Source organism: Leptinotarsa decemlineata, unplaced genomic scaffold (genome assembly GCF_025532065.1).
Source record: "Leptinotarsa decemlineata unplaced genomic scaffold, Ldec_3_MD MMD2_tig00026282_RagTag_RagTag, whole genome shotgun sequence".
NCBI lineage: Eukaryota > Metazoa > Arthropoda > Insecta > Coleoptera > Chrysomelidae > Leptinotarsa > Leptinotarsa decemlineata.
In genome coordinates this window covers 2,190,870-2,207,931 of record NW_027412668.1, presented here as the reverse complement: position 1 = coordinate 2,207,931, position 17,062 = coordinate 2,190,870, and the positions used below count along the sequence as shown (strand labels likewise).

General features: G+C 33.0%; 2 protein-coding genes across 3 annotated transcripts; one reads left to right on the top strand and one right to left on the bottom strand.

Annotated features, from left to right (window-relative positions):
* Window positions 1-259: 259 nt before the first annotated feature.
* On the bottom strand, window positions 260-1,371 carry LOC111518118 (dehydrogenase/reductase SDR family member 4). The gene is given in 3 exon segments (XM_023174462.2): window positions 260-537; window positions 603-1,029; window positions 1,032-1,371. Coding segments are annotated over 3 exon segments (753 nt in total). The 5' UTR covers window positions 1,243-1,371; the 3' UTR covers window positions 260-422.
* Window positions 1,372-2,917: 1,546 nt separating this feature from the next.
* On the top strand, window positions 2,918-17,039 carry LOC111518119 (uncharacterized). 2 transcript variants are annotated; one of them, XM_023174463.2, is made up of 6 exons: window positions 2,918-3,192; window positions 3,491-3,792; window positions 3,904-4,435; window positions 6,742-7,113; window positions 14,922-15,272; window positions 16,609-17,039. In XM_023174463.2, exons 2-6 carry the CDS (start codon window positions 3,556-3,558, stop codon window positions 16,911-16,913), a joined length of 1,797 nt encoding a protein of 598 aa, XP_023030231.2. In that variant the 5' UTR covers window positions 2,918-3,192; window positions 3,491-3,555; the 3' UTR covers window positions 16,914-17,039. The 2 variants fall into 2 exon arrangements, with proteins under 2 accessions (XP_023030231.2, XP_023030232.2); XM_023174464.2 differs by lacking the exon at window positions 2,918-3,192 and adding an exon at window positions 3,409-3,428.
* The last annotated feature ends 23 nt before the right edge of the window (window positions 17,040-17,062 follow it).

The window sequence follows — 17,062 nt, the reverse complement described above, 5'->3', positions numbered from 1 at the left end:
CCTATATCTATCTTTATTTTCCGCAATGTGATATTTATTACCTTTCTCTTTCAAATGTTAGTCTTTCCCACAGAACCACAGAAATGTATTACGAAACTTTTACTAGTAGCAAAGTAAAAGATTTTTTTAACTGTGCTGGTACAAACAGAATAGTTATTCTATGGTAGAAACTAGAAACAACCCCGTTTACAACTGTCATTGACCCGAGAAAATTCAAAAAGTTGTTTCGAATGTGTATCCATTATAAGGAAAAAGTGAATGAAATATTGGAACATTTTTTTATGTTTACATGGAATAATTTTCAATAGTATAGTGATAAATCAAAATATGAATAATAATTGTGGTTATGTTAAAATGTACATAAAAGAAACTTAGTGTTCTAGTTAGTAGTAGTAGCATAAATCGGCTAAATTAGACACAAACTACAATCTTGAGGACATTCCACCTCCCACTACGATATTTTCTCCAGTAATGTATGCAGCATCTTCAGAAGCCAAGAAAGCAGCTGTTGCACTTACATCTTGTGGTTGCCCTAGTCTGAAAATGAAATGTATATCCAAAAATTAAACCTAGTGGAAAGAAAACCATCTACCAAGAATTACCTTCCAAGTGGAATATATTTTAAAGTCTCTTGTGAGGTAATAGCTGCGGAAAACTTGGTCTGAATGATTCCAGGGCATATTGAATTGACAGTTATGTTTTCTGGGGCTAGTTGTAATGCTGCCGCTTTAGTCAGTCCAATTAGAGTTGTTTTGCTAACACAATAAGCTCCAACTCCATGGAAAGGTTGATCGAAGTGCAGCCCTCCTATGGACGATACGAAAATGATCCTACCACTTTTACTTTTCCGAAGAAGGGGAAGAGATTCCTTAGCAAGTAAAAATGAGGCCTTGACATTCACATCGAATACTTTATCCCAACTACTTTCAGAAGTGTCGAGAACTAGACACATTTCAGTGTTAACTCCAGCATTCGAAACAAGAATGTCTAAACCTCCCAGTTTGTTAGCCGCTTCAAAAAGTTTTTTCGGTCTTCTGGTTTGGAAACATGGCAAGTTGTTCCTATCACATCGAGGTTTTCGTCACACAGTTTCTGAACTGCTTCCTCTACGTTTTTATTTTTTCGGCTGCTAATAACAACCTTGGCTCCTTCTTGAGCTAGCCTTCGAGCTATAGCATAACCAATTCCATCTGTTGAAGCTGTGACAATTGCTATTCTACCACAGAGACGTTTCAGAGCCATGATCTCATCTATGTCGATACTTTCATACTAAAAGCCATAGTGTTGATATTATTTTTTCATTGAATGGTGCTATTTTTATCTGTTTACCATTGCATAGTTCAAATGTTATGACATGGAACATTAATTGAAGTTCAGTGAACTTTGACATTTGAACCCACAGAACTTAAACATTTCTGTGTTTGAACCTCATACACAGATTTCATACAACTCTTACCATCTTGCCAAAAATAAATTTTCAACCTTTGAAACTTCCATCTAGGAAGTATTCTGGTTAGACATGAAAACGGTCCTAGGATAGTTCAATGTATTTGCGCATTTGAGGCTTGAATAGTTTTTCGCGAGTCTATGCTCATCAATAAGCAGTCTGGCAACTGTGTGATATTTCAATGTATTTGTTCTCTATTTTGTAGATTTATATTAACGTTTTCATTCTGAATTTTGGAATAGTGTTGTTGGTATATTATATTAACTGATTGGATAAATACAAGATTCATATATTTGCTTAGTCAGGAGTGTCAAGTTGAAAAAAAATCGACCGGTGAGGGCGTTAGTAAATAAAAAAATCTTAACCTAACCTAATTATATTATAAATGATGTGTCTATGATTCTTCCTAACTTTACCTATAATTTCATTCATCGATTCATTAAGTGTATTGTTAGAGTACGGGTGTAGAAAAAACATATTTCAATACATGTTTACCATTGATACCGATGTGAATAACACCCTTTTGACTTCCATTCGAGGGTATCCTACAATATGGCCTTCTGTTCAAGGAGAAAATTATTGAAAATGTTGATGCAAAATCAAGGGTTGAAAAATAAGCTAGTGATATTTGAAACACAACTTTGAGTTATTACGAGTAAAATTATTTCGGTTGTAGAGGTCATTAAAAAATATGTGACTTTTTTATAGTATTCACTGATTTTGAGTTCTTTTTTCCATTTATTTGCTATTGTCGAATCTTCTTTAAAGCTTTTCTGGGATATGGATCAGAACTCTGGTTCAGTGAACAATATTTTCTGCGTCTACTATTAATTAAGAAGAGCTGACTTACATATTTGTGTAAAAAAATATTACAATGAATTATTCGAACAAATAATATTCAGCCCTTCTTTTGACTAATTGAAACTTTCCCTCATTAACGGAAAAAACAATGATCAATAAGCTGATGGCGTCCAATGTGTTTTCAAATGTTTACTTTTTTGAGTCTTTAAAAGGAGTCACTTCAGGTTGATTAACTTCAAATTTCCCAATCAAGGAGTTTGTTCCGGTTCCAACATCCTGAAATGTTCAGGAACTGCATAGAACATGATGCATGAAAGCAAAAAAATCCCATTCCGAGTTTAGTCTCGAATTACTTGGTTAATTGGAACGCAGTTTCAGGAGACCACTTCGCCATCAGTCGTATATATAAAGAGTTTCAATTTGGCAAGCAGGCAGGCAACATTGGAAAAATCATAGTTTGAGTTGGCTGTCATTAAAAAGTTTATTGGACGTTCTCATTCAAATAATACATGAAAACGCATGGGCACGAGAATAGCTCTCACCGATTCAGTTTCGAGAGTAAGAACGAATCGTGATGATTTAGGACACTTTCGAATCATTTTGCAGAACAGAGGATTCATCAATCTGAGAACGTATCCTCAAAAAACCAGAACGCACCGTATACACTGCGTATGATATTGATGTTCTAGAACCTGCATTTTGTAGAATCCGAACAAACCTAAGGTGAAAAGAACTGTTAGAAGAAAGAAAACAAATATACCACTGGAGATTCAATCTGAAATGAATTGAGGAAATTTAAAATGGAAATAGATTATGAATATAAACCTGTATCTTTGTCGGATTTTTCACATATCTGCCGTTTCTGCCTAAAGGGAAATAATTTGAAACCTTTGGAATTGTATCAGTATTTATTGGACTTATTCAAGGCTATCACAAATATTGAAGTGGGTTTTTCAATAATTCTTTATTGCTGTTTCTCAATCTTTAAAATTATCCAAGTTGAGACGTCAGAGAGAATAATATCTCAATCTCTCTGCATTAATTTTCTCATAGCAAGTTTTTTCTGGTATTCAGAACCTATTTTTCTTAAGTTAGTATTTATGAATAGTTTTTATTGATATTCCTTGAGTTTCTTTCATTTTATAAAACTTGCTTGTCTCTCAGAAATTGAAATAGAGAAGTAGGAAACTGCTTTAAAATACTAATCTAGAAAAGAAATAATTTAATTTTGATTTTGTTCAGGTATCTCACAAGGATGGACTCCGGGAAACACTTGTAGCCAGTGTGTTCAAATACTAGAAAATATCATGGATTTTGTATACCTTGCAGAAAATAATGACTCGAATCTTAGACAAACCCTAGTGAATCGGAACGATGCAGAGATAGAATATGACAAGATGGTCATCAGGGGACCTGGAACAGATGTCATATCCTTCCAGAACTTTGCTCACATTTGCAGATTCTGTTTACATGACAACAATTTAAACCCACTTCAGCAACACAAATATCTTTTAGATGTTATCAAGAATAAACTGGCAATAGAGGTACTGTGTGCTCTCAACAGTTTGTAATATTTACTGACCATAGCTTTGACAATAATTGTTCAATACATAAAGTATAATCATCTTAGGATTTTTATGCAATGTTTTTTGTAGGTTGATCCTGATGACAACCTTCCCCAGAATATATGCATAACATGCATTAAAACGCTTGAAGGCTTTTCAAATTTCATTATTTCTTCTAAGAATAATGACGGAGATCTCAAACAAGCAATACTGAAAATAAAAGTCGAACCTGATTTTGATGAATCTGATGCAATGAACCCTTTGCAGACCACAGATAAAATCAAATTGGAGAATGAAAATATTGTATACATTAAAACTGAGTTAGTAGAAGATGCCAACGAACCCAATTCTAATGAAGATGTCGACAAAAGCTCAATGCAAATTAACAATGAAGATCTCAGTCTAGTTACTGGTTGCGGAGAACAAGAGAACTTATCAGTGGACCACCTGAAAGAAGAAATTCAGAGCGAGTGTGAAACTGAGGAGACAGTCATTATCAAGCAGGAATATGAAAGCATGTGTCAAGAAGAGGAAATTATAGTTTCAGAAAATTGCAATCGGCAAGAACCAGTTGTGCAATTCCAAAAGTACGAAACAGCAATGAAGGCTCCTGTCAATCCTGGTAAGAAACAGTTGTTGAGGAGATAATGAAGAAGTATGATATATGTAAAAAAGATATACCATGATATGTGCAGCAGTTTTAACGAAAAATGTCTCACAAACAATTTTTGCACCAAAATTTTTGAGGAAAAGCACTAGAAAAACATCTTCCCAGATTTCCGATTCGACTCATTGAGTACAATATTCACAAGTTTCAAATCAATACTTCATTTCTCATTGAGTTTCAAACTCTTCTCTTCTATATGTAACACATCGTATTTGTGATTGAACTTATGTCCTTCTGCTGAAAGCTGGTTTGCAAATGTGGAATGGATCTTTCTATTTACATAACTACTTCTATGCTCTTCAATTCTTTGGGAAAATGTTCTCCCTGTTTGGCCAATATACAGTTTTGGACAAGAGCCACAAGTCAGCTTGTATACTCCTGATCTATCCGACACCGAAGTTTGCTTTCCAAAAAGTTTACACAAAAGCGTTTTTTCCTATTGATGATAGAATTTATTCATCAATCAATCAAAGGTTATACAAGGCATTATACATACACATACATAACACTTATCAGACTAGTCAAGAAAGAAAAGAAGGTAATCTACAAATAAGTTGTTAATCGCAAACAAACCAGAAAAATTGTTCATACAATAGTCAGTCTTACAATTATGAGATATCACGAATTATAAAATTCTTCAACATTATAAAATACGTTTTCAAGAAGAAAGTTTTTCAATTTATTTTTGAATAGAATGTCATTCAGATTCACATCTATCAAATCTCTTATTTTATTGAAACACTTGATACCAATATGCTTTGGTGAATTTTCACAGACTGATAACCTTGAATAGGGTTGTCGAAGTTTTTCTTTATTCCTAGTATTATACATATGAGTGTCTTCATTCCTCATTAGTTCTTTTTGGTTACGTTTTATATACATAATCAGTTCAAGAATATATAAACATGGAAGGGTTAGTATTTGGAGATTCTTGAATAAAGGTTTACATGTTGTGGTTGGATGAGCATGACAAATCGTTCTTATTATCCTTTTTTGAGATACAAATGCCCTTTCAAAGTGACAAGACGACCCCCAGAAGATCACGCCATATTGTAGAGTAGACTGTACCATCCCAAAATAACATAGTCTCAAGATGTCTGCTGATAAAGTATCTCGCAGATTTTTTATTTTATAGCATGTAGTGCTTAGTTTCGAACATACAGTATTTATGTGTGCTTCCCATGTTAGATTACTATCTAAAGTAACACCTAAGAACTTGAATCTGACTTCACACCATTCACAACTGTCGTCTGGGTTCTGTTTGTTAAGCGGAACACCCCTAACTCCTAACCCTTCCAATTTCATGATTAACAAATGATGATCAATGGTATCGAAAGCCCGACTGAAGTCATAGAACAGTCCTAGAACGTTATTTCTATCATTCAGTGCACTGTAGATAAACTCTAGGCAATCAGAAATTGCCGAGCTGGTTGATTTGTGCTTACGGAAACCATTCTGATTTGATATGTTGATACGTTAGATAATAAAAATTATAGAGTTTTAACGTATTTCGGGTAAACAACGGAAAATATGGCTTCATTTTTTGAGAAAACGATATATTAAAATTGCATATAGAACAAGTAATACGTTGGGAAAGTTAGTTAAAAATAATAAAGATAAAACATCCAAATTCAAGAAATCAGGAGTATATAAATTAAAGTGTGGAACGTGTCATAAGGTATATATTGGTCAAACTGGCAGGACATTTAGGAATCGAATCCAGGAACATCATATGAGCTATGTAAATAAGAAAACAAGTACAACATATTCAAATATCTTTTAGAAAAAAATCATATCTTTAATGAAGAGTTTGAAATTTTACACATAGAAATAAAGGTTTGAAACTAAATCATTTGGAACCAATGGAAATTAATAAACTTGAAAATTCAAACATTTTATTGAATGACCAACTGGATTTGAATAGATCACCATTATTGAACTTGTTTTCTTAGACTGAGAAATAATTATTATTGATGTAGAAGTGAGGTAATATAATTCAGGTTTTCATAATTGAAGAGGTACCTCAGGTAGAGGTTTAGGTAATTTGTTGGAGGTAGTCTCAATTATGGTATATAAATATTAGTGTAAGAGGCAACTTGAAGTATTCAAATCACCATTATTTTATTTTTTTGCTGTCTTCAGAGATGATGTCATGCAAAACCGCATTATCCATATTTTTTCGTTCCAATGAAACCGTAATTAGGATTGAGAAATAGTAAATGAAAGAGAGAAGCACGCTTGACCAGTAACATCTTTTCCAGATCCCAAACCGTTTCACTGTACTTCGTGCCCAAAGTCTTACGCCTACGAAGCCCAGCTGACCATCCACTACAGAACTCACACGGGAGAAAGACCCTTTCGATGCTTGGTCTGCCGGCGGACTTTCGCCCGTAGCAGCAATCTGAGTGTCCACATGAAATCACACGGTGACGACGGCAAGGCTTATTCTTGTAACACGTGCGAGATGAGCTTCAACCGAAAATCTGAGCTGGACGGCCACCTCAGACTTCACGGCGAAAAAAAGTTTCAATGTACCACTTGCCTCAAACATTTTGCCAACAAACAGAATTTGAATACGCACATGGAGCTGCATACTGGACAGAGAGCGTTCAAGTGTCCAGAGTGTCCCAAAGGTAGATATGTTTCAATAATAATAATATTTATTCTCCATTTTCGATACACAGCTTTTATTCGCCAACTTACACATATGCAATTCAAAATGATAATTGAAAATGTGTCAATTTTGCTTGTCGTAGTCATACATCAAATAAGATTTTCAAAAAACACTGTTAAATATGAGATTTCCAATTGACTAAATTATAGCTTTCTAAGAACAACTCGTAAGACTATACTTGATCGTGTTGAAAATAATTTGGGATCAATCAGCCGTATATTGTTTAGCAAAATGGCCATTGATATTTTAAGATTCCGGAGAGGGAGCCTGGAAATCAGCTACCAACCCCAGCTACTTTGCAGCAGGCGTGCAAAGGAGGGTTAGAAATAAGACATCAGGCGTGCAGGCGCGTGTTAATCAAAAATAAATACTTTTTTCAAATGAAGAAATACATGTAGTGAGTTTGAATTATATCAAGGAGGTTAAGTACAGCGCCATCTGCCCGCGAATAGATCAAGCAACAATGTTGATATATCAAGGAGGTTACGTACATCGCCATCTGCCCGCGAATAGATCAAGCAATAATGTTGATATATAGGAGGTTACATACAGCGCCATCTGCCCGCGAATCAGGAAATAATGTCGATATATCAAAGAGGTTACGTACAGCCCCATCTACCTGCGAATAGATCAAGCAATAATGTCGATATATCAAGGAGGTTACATACAGCGCCATCTGCCCGCGAATAGATCAAGCAATAATGTCGATAATTCTGTCAAATACAAATCCCAATATGAAATGAGAGTTACAAACATACATACATAGAAGTGAAGCTAATATAAAGCGTATAAAATAATAAAACGTGTAATAAATAGAGGTTGATAACAATACATTTTTAGTAGCTGTTTTCCTTGAACTGAAGAGGGCGTTTGAAACAATTAACCGTAAGATTATTCCGATGAAATTAAGAGGTTATGGCATTGATGGTGATGTTTATCAATGGTTATACTGACTATTTATTTATCCCATAGAAAGCGAAAGGTCAGAGTTCAAGATAATATCTCACAGGAATTTGATATACATATAGGTGTGCCGCAGGGTAGCGTTTTAGGACCTCTGTTTTTTATTTTATACTTGAATGACATGAACTTGTTTGTAAATGTTGCTTTTTTGAATTTATTTGCAGACGATATAAGCTTAGATAAAGCTATGGATAAAATGAATGTCGCATTAAAGGATGTTAATGAATACCTCATGGCAAATAAACTAAATGAATTGAAAACTAAAGGAATGATTATAACAACAAAATATAAGTGAAACAACCTCGATTTGAATAAAATAATTCTGTAAATCGATAATGATAATATCTTGGATTCCAGTTAGATGATTTATTACTTTTTGGCAATCATTTCGATTATATATGTAAAAAAATATTAAAAAAACTATTTTTTACCAAGAATTTCTAGTAATTTTTCCGCTCAGTCTATAATTACTGTATATAATGCGATTATCTAACCACATTTTGATTACTGTGCTTCTATTATTTTTTATTTATTTATTTTACGGGATCACCCCATTTGAGAATAAAATTAACAATTATAATATAATATAAAGTAAAAAATAATAAAGTAATATACTACATTACATTAACTTAAGTTATTATAAAATACATATCATAATACTACCATGCAGTTAAGATATGGTTTTTGAATTTGCTAAGAGATATACCAGTTACTTCCAATTTGTTTTCATCAATAAGTCGAAGTGTACGATCAACAGAGTTATGTAAGCCATAATTTGTAGAATGAAACCGTAAGTGAAACAAATTGCTGGACCTTAGAATTCTGTTTGGGATATTGAAATTAATATTTTCTAGAATTTCAGGAGCAACAATTAAGCCATTCAGTAACTTTTATATGACAATTGGATCAAAGTTTTCCCTCTTTTTTCTCAACAGATTGAGATTAAGGATTTCTAAAATGTTGCTATAATCATGGTCAATAACAGGTATACTCATTCTATGAGCACAAAATCTTAAGAATTTGTTTTGAACTCTTTCAAGAGTAAGATTGTGATTGTCATAAAATGGAGACCATATCATTGAGCCATACTCTAATATTGATACTACCAGAGACAAGTAAACTATCCTTAAGACTTGAAGGGACAGATGTTCACCATGTCGTAGAATAAATCCAAGACATTTTGCCGCCTTTACCACAATGTAGTTCAAGTGGTGTAAAAATTGAAGTTGTTCATCAAAAAAAACACCCAGATCCTTCACAGACGAAACATAAGATAATCCATGGCCATTTATTACATACGAAGTATTAAATTTTTTATTTCTTTTGTAAAAACTTATAAAACAGCATTTTGCGATATTCAAGGCTATACAATTTACTACCACCTCAGTTTCGTCAATTACCAAGCAAAACATTCAAGAGTAAGTTAAAAAATATTTTGAGTACAAACCCTATTTATAACATTGATGAATTTTCTGATGTAATTGGGAGGTTAGAGACTTGTTCGAATTGATTGCCTAAAGTAGAAAGCTATATATAGCATGTGATAGTTACTAGATTATTAAGTTGAAAATTAAACTGACGTGATATCTTTCAATTGTAATGCTATTATTGTAATAATGAATTTATGTTATCCTGTATTGACTATGTTTCCTAAAGACTAAATTAATATTGTTACAAGTCTATAAAGTCGATATTTTTAACTTGCGTGTTAATGTTAATGTTGTTTAATTATTATTATATAGATAGATAGATCTTTATTTAAATAGGATATCCTAATAATATACAAATCAACTAGAATGGTAGAAATAAAAAAAAAAAGGTATGTGTTACATCTAGAAATGACTTAAATGTATGACAAACATAAGTTCAATAAAATATTTTTAAAGACAGTACTACAAAAACAGCAACATTATACATTCGAAAAATTTCAATGCAACATGTAGAAAGATAAATTACATAATTATTTGAAATATATAACGAACATTAGATGAATGGAATTATACAAATTACAGCTATAGGTAACAAAGACATAATACATATCATATTTGTTCATTTAAAACAAATTTCTTCAGTTCATTTTTGAACATGTTCAGAGATGGGCTATTTTTAATTGCATTAGGTAATTTGTTGAACCGATCAAAACCCTTGAAAAACAATGAGTTCATAGTATTTTTGTTTTTTGTTCTGTTAATATATAAGTTATTATTATTTCGAGTGAAGTGGTGGTGAATATCGTGATGAAAGACAATATACTGATTAAAATAAGATGGTCCTAAATTGTTCAATATTTTGTATACGAAGATCATTGTGAAGTATAGCAGTCTTTGGGAAATGGATTGCCAATTTAAAACATTGAGCATAATATTGATAGGAGTATCTCTACGGCACTTCAAAATGATTCTCATACCACGATTCTGAAGTTTTTGGAGTTGAGACAATTTATTCTGATTGAATAGATATAGGATAGAGGAACAATAGTCAAAGTGTGGCTGAACAATTGACTTGTAAACTGTGATACTTGACTCCGTTGAAAGATTATTGACAATTCTAGAAAAAAAGAATAATTTCTTTGAAATTTTTTTATGAATATACTCAAAATGTTCATCAAACGATAGAGTGTTATCTATCTGGAATCCCAGATATTTAGTTGAATTCACTATTTCAATTTTGTCATCATCAATGTTGAGATTAATAGTTTTAGAGTCTATTTGGCTGTATTTAAACTTGGTGGTGATTATCATCGCTTTAGTTTTCATCACATTCAGCTTGAGTTTATTAATTTTTAAATATTTGTTGACACTTGCTAGAGTATTATTCATTTTTTGTATAGCCATCGTAAGGTTTACATCGCTACATGCCAATAGAGTATCATCAGCAAAAAAGTTCATAAATTCACAGTCGACAAACAATGGCATGTCGTTTAAATATAGTATGAATAGAAGGGGTCCCAGAACACTACCCTGGGGAACTCCAACGTAATTGTCAATTTCACAAGAAAACATGTCTTTAACTCTTACCCGTTGTTTTCTGTTGGTCAAGTAATTAGATAACCAATTATACACTTTGCCCTCAATTCCATATATATTCAATTTGGCTAGTAGTATAGACCTATCAATGGTCTCAAATGCTCTTTTGAGGTCAAGGAACACGACTACAACAAACTTATTATTATCCAGCTCAGATTTAAATTTGTTTAGAGATAGTTGCACTGATGACTCACACGAATGCAATTTGCGAAAACCCGATTGATTGTTGATTAAAATGTCGTTTTTTTCCACATATTCTATTAGTTGGTTATATACTGCTGTTTCAAGTACCTTCTCAATCGGAGGTAAAGTGTTGATTGGCCTGAATTCTTTACATTTAATAGTATGAGGAATTTTGGGTATAGGAACAATAGTACTACTTTTCAATCTTTCTGGTATTTCGCCAGTTTCAAGAGAGGTGTTGATAAGGTGCAATATAACGTGACCGATAGTCTCAAAAACTTGTTTCAATATTTTGAAGTTGAGGATTTCATGTATACTGCACTTATTATCCAAGGAAATTATAATTTTACGTAGGTCATTTAACGAAAGCAATCTGAATTCTGAGAAAGTTTTGTATAAATTGAAGTTTTTATTGCACCATGACTCTGAATAGTCAATGCTCGCCACAATTTCATTTATGCTTTCAACAAAATAACTGTTGAAGTTATCTGATATTTCAATAACATCTTTTAGTAATATAAGTTCACCAGTTTTCTCAAACTGAATACAATTTGGAAAGTCAATGTCATCTCCTTTTACTAGTTTTTTGAGAGTTTTCCACATTTGTTTAGAGTTGTTTCTATACCGATCAATTTTTTCAAAATAATATTGATCTTTTTTTCTTTTCAACACATTGACAACATCATTTCTCAATTTCTTGAAAGTTTCCCAGTTATTTTGTTTTTCTAGATTTGAACAGTTTCTGAAAGCTCTGTATGCCCTATCACGATTCTTAATTTTACAGTGAACTTCGTTATCAAACCATGGCAAATGACTGTTAATACTACAATTTTGTATTGGAGAAATATCATCAATAACTGCTTTGCAATTATTCAGTATTTCTTTATAAATAACTTCAACATCAGTAGAATTTAAAGACCATTTACATGATATTAAGTTAATTTTTATAAGGTCCAAATTGCTTTCACTTAAGTTTCTATATTTTTTCATAGTTTGATTTTCGTTATTATGAATATTAGTAAAGTTGACAGTGATTGTTGAATGGTCTGTTATTATTGGATATGAGTGCACCGACGCTTGACATCTATTTACGTTCGTTAATACATAATCTATAAGCGATTCGCTGTGGTTAGTAACTCTAGTTGGTTCATTGATTATTTGTGATATGCCATACGTATTGAGAAGGTTTTTTAATCTAGAAACATAAAAACTATTATCAGAGTATTTCAGATTGAAGTCGCCCACTAAAATACAATGAAATTTCGTCGAAAATAAACTATCACAGATATTTTCAAAATCCTCTAAGAATTTTGCATCAGATCCTGAGGGTGAGTGATAAAGACATCCCACTAAAATAGGGCGTTTGAGTCTAATTTTCAGAATTTTACACCAGTAATTACCTTCTAATATATATGTTTTATATACAGAGTTCACAATGTCACTTTTTATATATATTAAGACACCACCTGTATGTCGACTTTTTGAGTCACAGCGTACTATATTGTAATTAGGAATTTTCAGTTCACTTTCTTCAATATCATTGGTTATTCGGGATTCACTTAGTAATATAATTTTTGGGTTGTAGCAAACTAGACTTCCTTGTAATTGATCTTTGTTTTTAAGAAGACTTTGAATATTTAGGTATATAATGTCAGTGTTTAATTGTATATTAGAATTATTTTCTACTTTTTTGAAGGATTATTCCAAATTTTGTTGACAATCATGGGTTTGTTATTCATATATTTTATTGTTTTTGAGTTGTCACCATTTTCAATCAAGTTTTGCAATTCTGATTTCAACCTTTGATAGTACTCTCGCTGAGCTCTAGTCTGATCGCTAAATATTTTAATACTTGGGACTGTTAAGAGTTGCTTATTTTTAAGGACATATTTTGCATCGTCTGGCGATTGTAATATAACTTTGATAGGACGGGTTCTGTTTGCTAATGCTTTCCCTAATCTGAACAGTTTCAAATTATTTTTATTTACATTGAAATTTTCAAGAACTTTTTTAACAGCTTCTGTATCTTGTGAGATTCTTTCAGCCTGAGTCTTTAATTGCGATTCATTAATGTTCAACATGATGAGGTTTGATGCACGATTTTGACGCTCAAGCATTTCAGAAATCACTTCTTCTCTATCTATTTCACTAACGCTATTCAGAGGCATAGGTGGCTTACACATTTTCATTTCTTCAACTTCCTTTCTCAGGTCGGAAATAGCTTTAATAAGAGCTGGAACTTGACGAAGACCGGATTTACATTCTTCACAAAGAAACTGTAGTGATCTCCTTTTCAACTGCATACATTTCAATTCGCTGGGGCATAATTCAGAGCAAGCTGAGCTGGTATGAATGGGTCTCTTACATGAGTCACATTCAAAATATGATTCATTTTCCTCAAATTCCACATTGCATTTGAAACAACTGTTTGCCATGTTCGAAGTAAAAAAGTTCAGAGAAATCACCCAAAGAAAAGAAAAAACTACAGATGAAAATAAAAACAAATAGCTGATACACAGATAAGGAGACGTTGCTTTTTGTGGACCAGGTGTTTTTGTTGATTTCTATAACTTGTCACTGGAAATTTACAATCATCTGAGCGTTATATTTACTATTCACGTAACTTTTTGAATTTATATGTAACACAGTTACACAAAGCACTTCACTAACTTCACTTTGATACTAATTTTAGCTTATTTAGATTCATATAGACTGGGTAAATAGTGCTGTTATTGTGGAGCGTAAATGTCGAGAGATATACATACACTATGAGTTACTGTTAATTACTCAATTTTAAGCTAATAACCTGTAATGTTTTTAATTTTAGACTATTTCAGATATACTTTGTTGACGTATCGATAAACTGTATGTGTTTCTAAAGATTAAATAAAATTTATTATTATTATTATTATTATTATTCTCGGAGTACCAATCTATCTAGGTCATCTTGCATTAGTGTTGAATCATATAGTGATCTTATTGGCATGAAAACTTTGAGATCATTTGCGAACATCAAAAAATCAGTATGATGGAAACATTCAACAATGTCGTTAATAAAGATATTGAATAACATAGGAGCGCAGTGAGAACCCTGAGGTACCCCTGATGGCACCTGAATTTTAACCGATGTAACTTGTTGGGTTCGATTATCTAAGAAACTTCTGAGCCATGTTACAGCTGAGTCAGAAAATCCAAATATCTTTAATTTTTTCAAAAAGATATTGTGGTCTACTCGATCAAAAGCTTTTGAAAAATCCGTATACACTGTATCCATTTGCCCTGTACTTTTCAAAACATCCAATATTTTGTGTTCAAAAATCATCAAGTTGGTAATAGTAGATTTATATTGTGAGAATCCATGTTGATTAATTATTAAACGTTCCTGTTCAATCTGAATCAAACATCTCAATTACAAAACCTTTAAAATCTTAAAGTGAATAGATTCACTGAAATCGGAATCTTTTTGGAAGTACCCATCAAGCTCTTTATCTTTCTCTTTACTGTTTAGTGGTAATAAGATACTGTACAGAGATAGTACAACTAATGCTATTATTCCCAAAATATGTTTATGATTCTACAAAGTGTTCTTTTACAGAATTCTCCCGCAAGCAGCACTTCAAGGTTCACATCAGGATACATATGGGCGAGAATCCATACCAGTGCAAGGTCTGTTTGAAGAACTTTTACAGCAGCTTCAGCCTCTCCAGACACGAGGGAAAGCAGGTGTGCGGGAAAATGCTCGAGTGTGAGATATGTACTAGGAAATACATGCGGCTGAAGGATTTGGAGGCGCATAAGCGGCTCCACTCGGGAGTAAAGCCCTTCAAGTGCGAGTTCTGTCCCAGGACGTTTTTCCGAGGGTGTCTCTTGAGAGATCACTTGAAGTTCCACAATCCTCCAGAGCTGTTCGCGTGCGAGATTTGCCCCAAGAGTTTTCCGCATAGAGGTACGCCATTTCTGAAAAGTCTTGTTGTTTTTTTTTCTTACATCTTGTGTCATGTACTAGTTTGTAGAGGTCCTTTGCTGAATGTGTCGTCATATTCTTCTGGACTGGAGGTAATGCTTCTGCTACATAATTTTCACAAACTCATTCCACTTCAAACTATAAAGTTGTTTCGCATGAATTTGATTCTCTATACATATTATTGTTATATTATAAATAACTGTTGTTTTTACTGAAATCCCAATATTTTCTCATGAACTGGTAATATATTCATTATATTGAATTAATTATTTGAACTGTCTTGTTAAATTACACGAGAAAGGAGGACTTTCTTTCAGTTTGTGTCTGATTCTTTGCATGATCTACACATCCATGTATAGAGTTACTTAGTTTCAAATTGATTACTTCCTTCCTTTCTTTGGAAGATTCTCTCATCCTTTTTTTGTATCAAGATGGAGTAGTAGAAAGCCAAAAACTTTCCCAAAAATTAATCACTTCTAAAAATATACCCCCTTCAATTCGAAAAGGAAATATTATTAGCAGTCCCAGTTTTGAAAGAAATGATCAATTTTTGGGAATCTTCACAGACCTAAGTGCAGCTTTTAATTGTTTTGATCATGACATACTACTGAGGAAAATGGAGTACTACGGAATAAGAGGAGTGGCACTCATACTAATCAAATCCTACTTGTCCAATCGATTTCAAGTAGTTTGTATTGAAAATCAGAGAAGCACTCCTCAGACTCTAAGTAGAGGAGTTCCTCAGGGATCAATATTGAGCCCCCTTCTCTTTAATTGTTTATATTAATGATTTGCCAAATATGTTCACCTCAAATATCGAGACAATTATGTATGCTGATGACACCACATTTGGCATTAGTATCAATAAAGGGGAGTGTTGCGTTTTTGTAAAACAATTTAGTGAAAATCTCACAATAAAGTGTTTTTGGAATACGTTAATGGCTTTCTTCCTTTGGAAGATTCAATTTTTTTTTAAAGATGGTGAAGTAGAAAATCAAAAACCTTCTTTCTCAAAAACAAGTAAGTTATTCCTTTTTAAACCCATTTGGCATATAGTGTGTATAGATCTGTCTTGATTCATACACGTCAAAGAGATTACTATTTTCTTGGTGTCCGATTAAAATGAAAACAAAATATCAGTGAAATCTTGAGGTTTTCTTGGATGCATCAGAAGCAAAACAAGTGCAAAAACTGTGAAGTGTTGTAAAAGAGAGAAAAGTCTAAATATATATTGGGGAACCCAAACAAAGAAAATCTGATTATTACTGCAGGAGTTTCCCAGCTTAGTTTTTAACACAAGGTAATTTTACATTTTCAGGCACTCTGAAAAGACACATGATGTCACACACAGGCGAAAAACCGTTTTCTTGCTCGCAGTGTTCGCAGACGTTCCTTATGAAAGAAGACTGGAGGGCGCACGAGAGGAAACACAAGGGAGAAAATCCATTTGTTTGCAATTTGTGTGAAAGTAGCTTCACCAACAAACGTCGTTGGAGAGAACACAAGAAAATCCACGCCAAAGAGAGACCGTTTGGCTGTCATGTCTGTTCAAAAAGTTTTCCAACTCAGGTCGAATTGGATGACCATGTCACCACTGCACATTTGCAGCAGAAGACAAGTTAGGTTGCGCTGAAGGATATAAATGGGGCATTTTGTACTTCTTGATATGAGTGTGGTCGGGTCAACTTAGCTTTCATTTTAAAATGGTTGATTATTCTCTCGAAGAAATATAAATTATGTTTGACTGTTGTTTTCATGTTTCAGACAAAAAT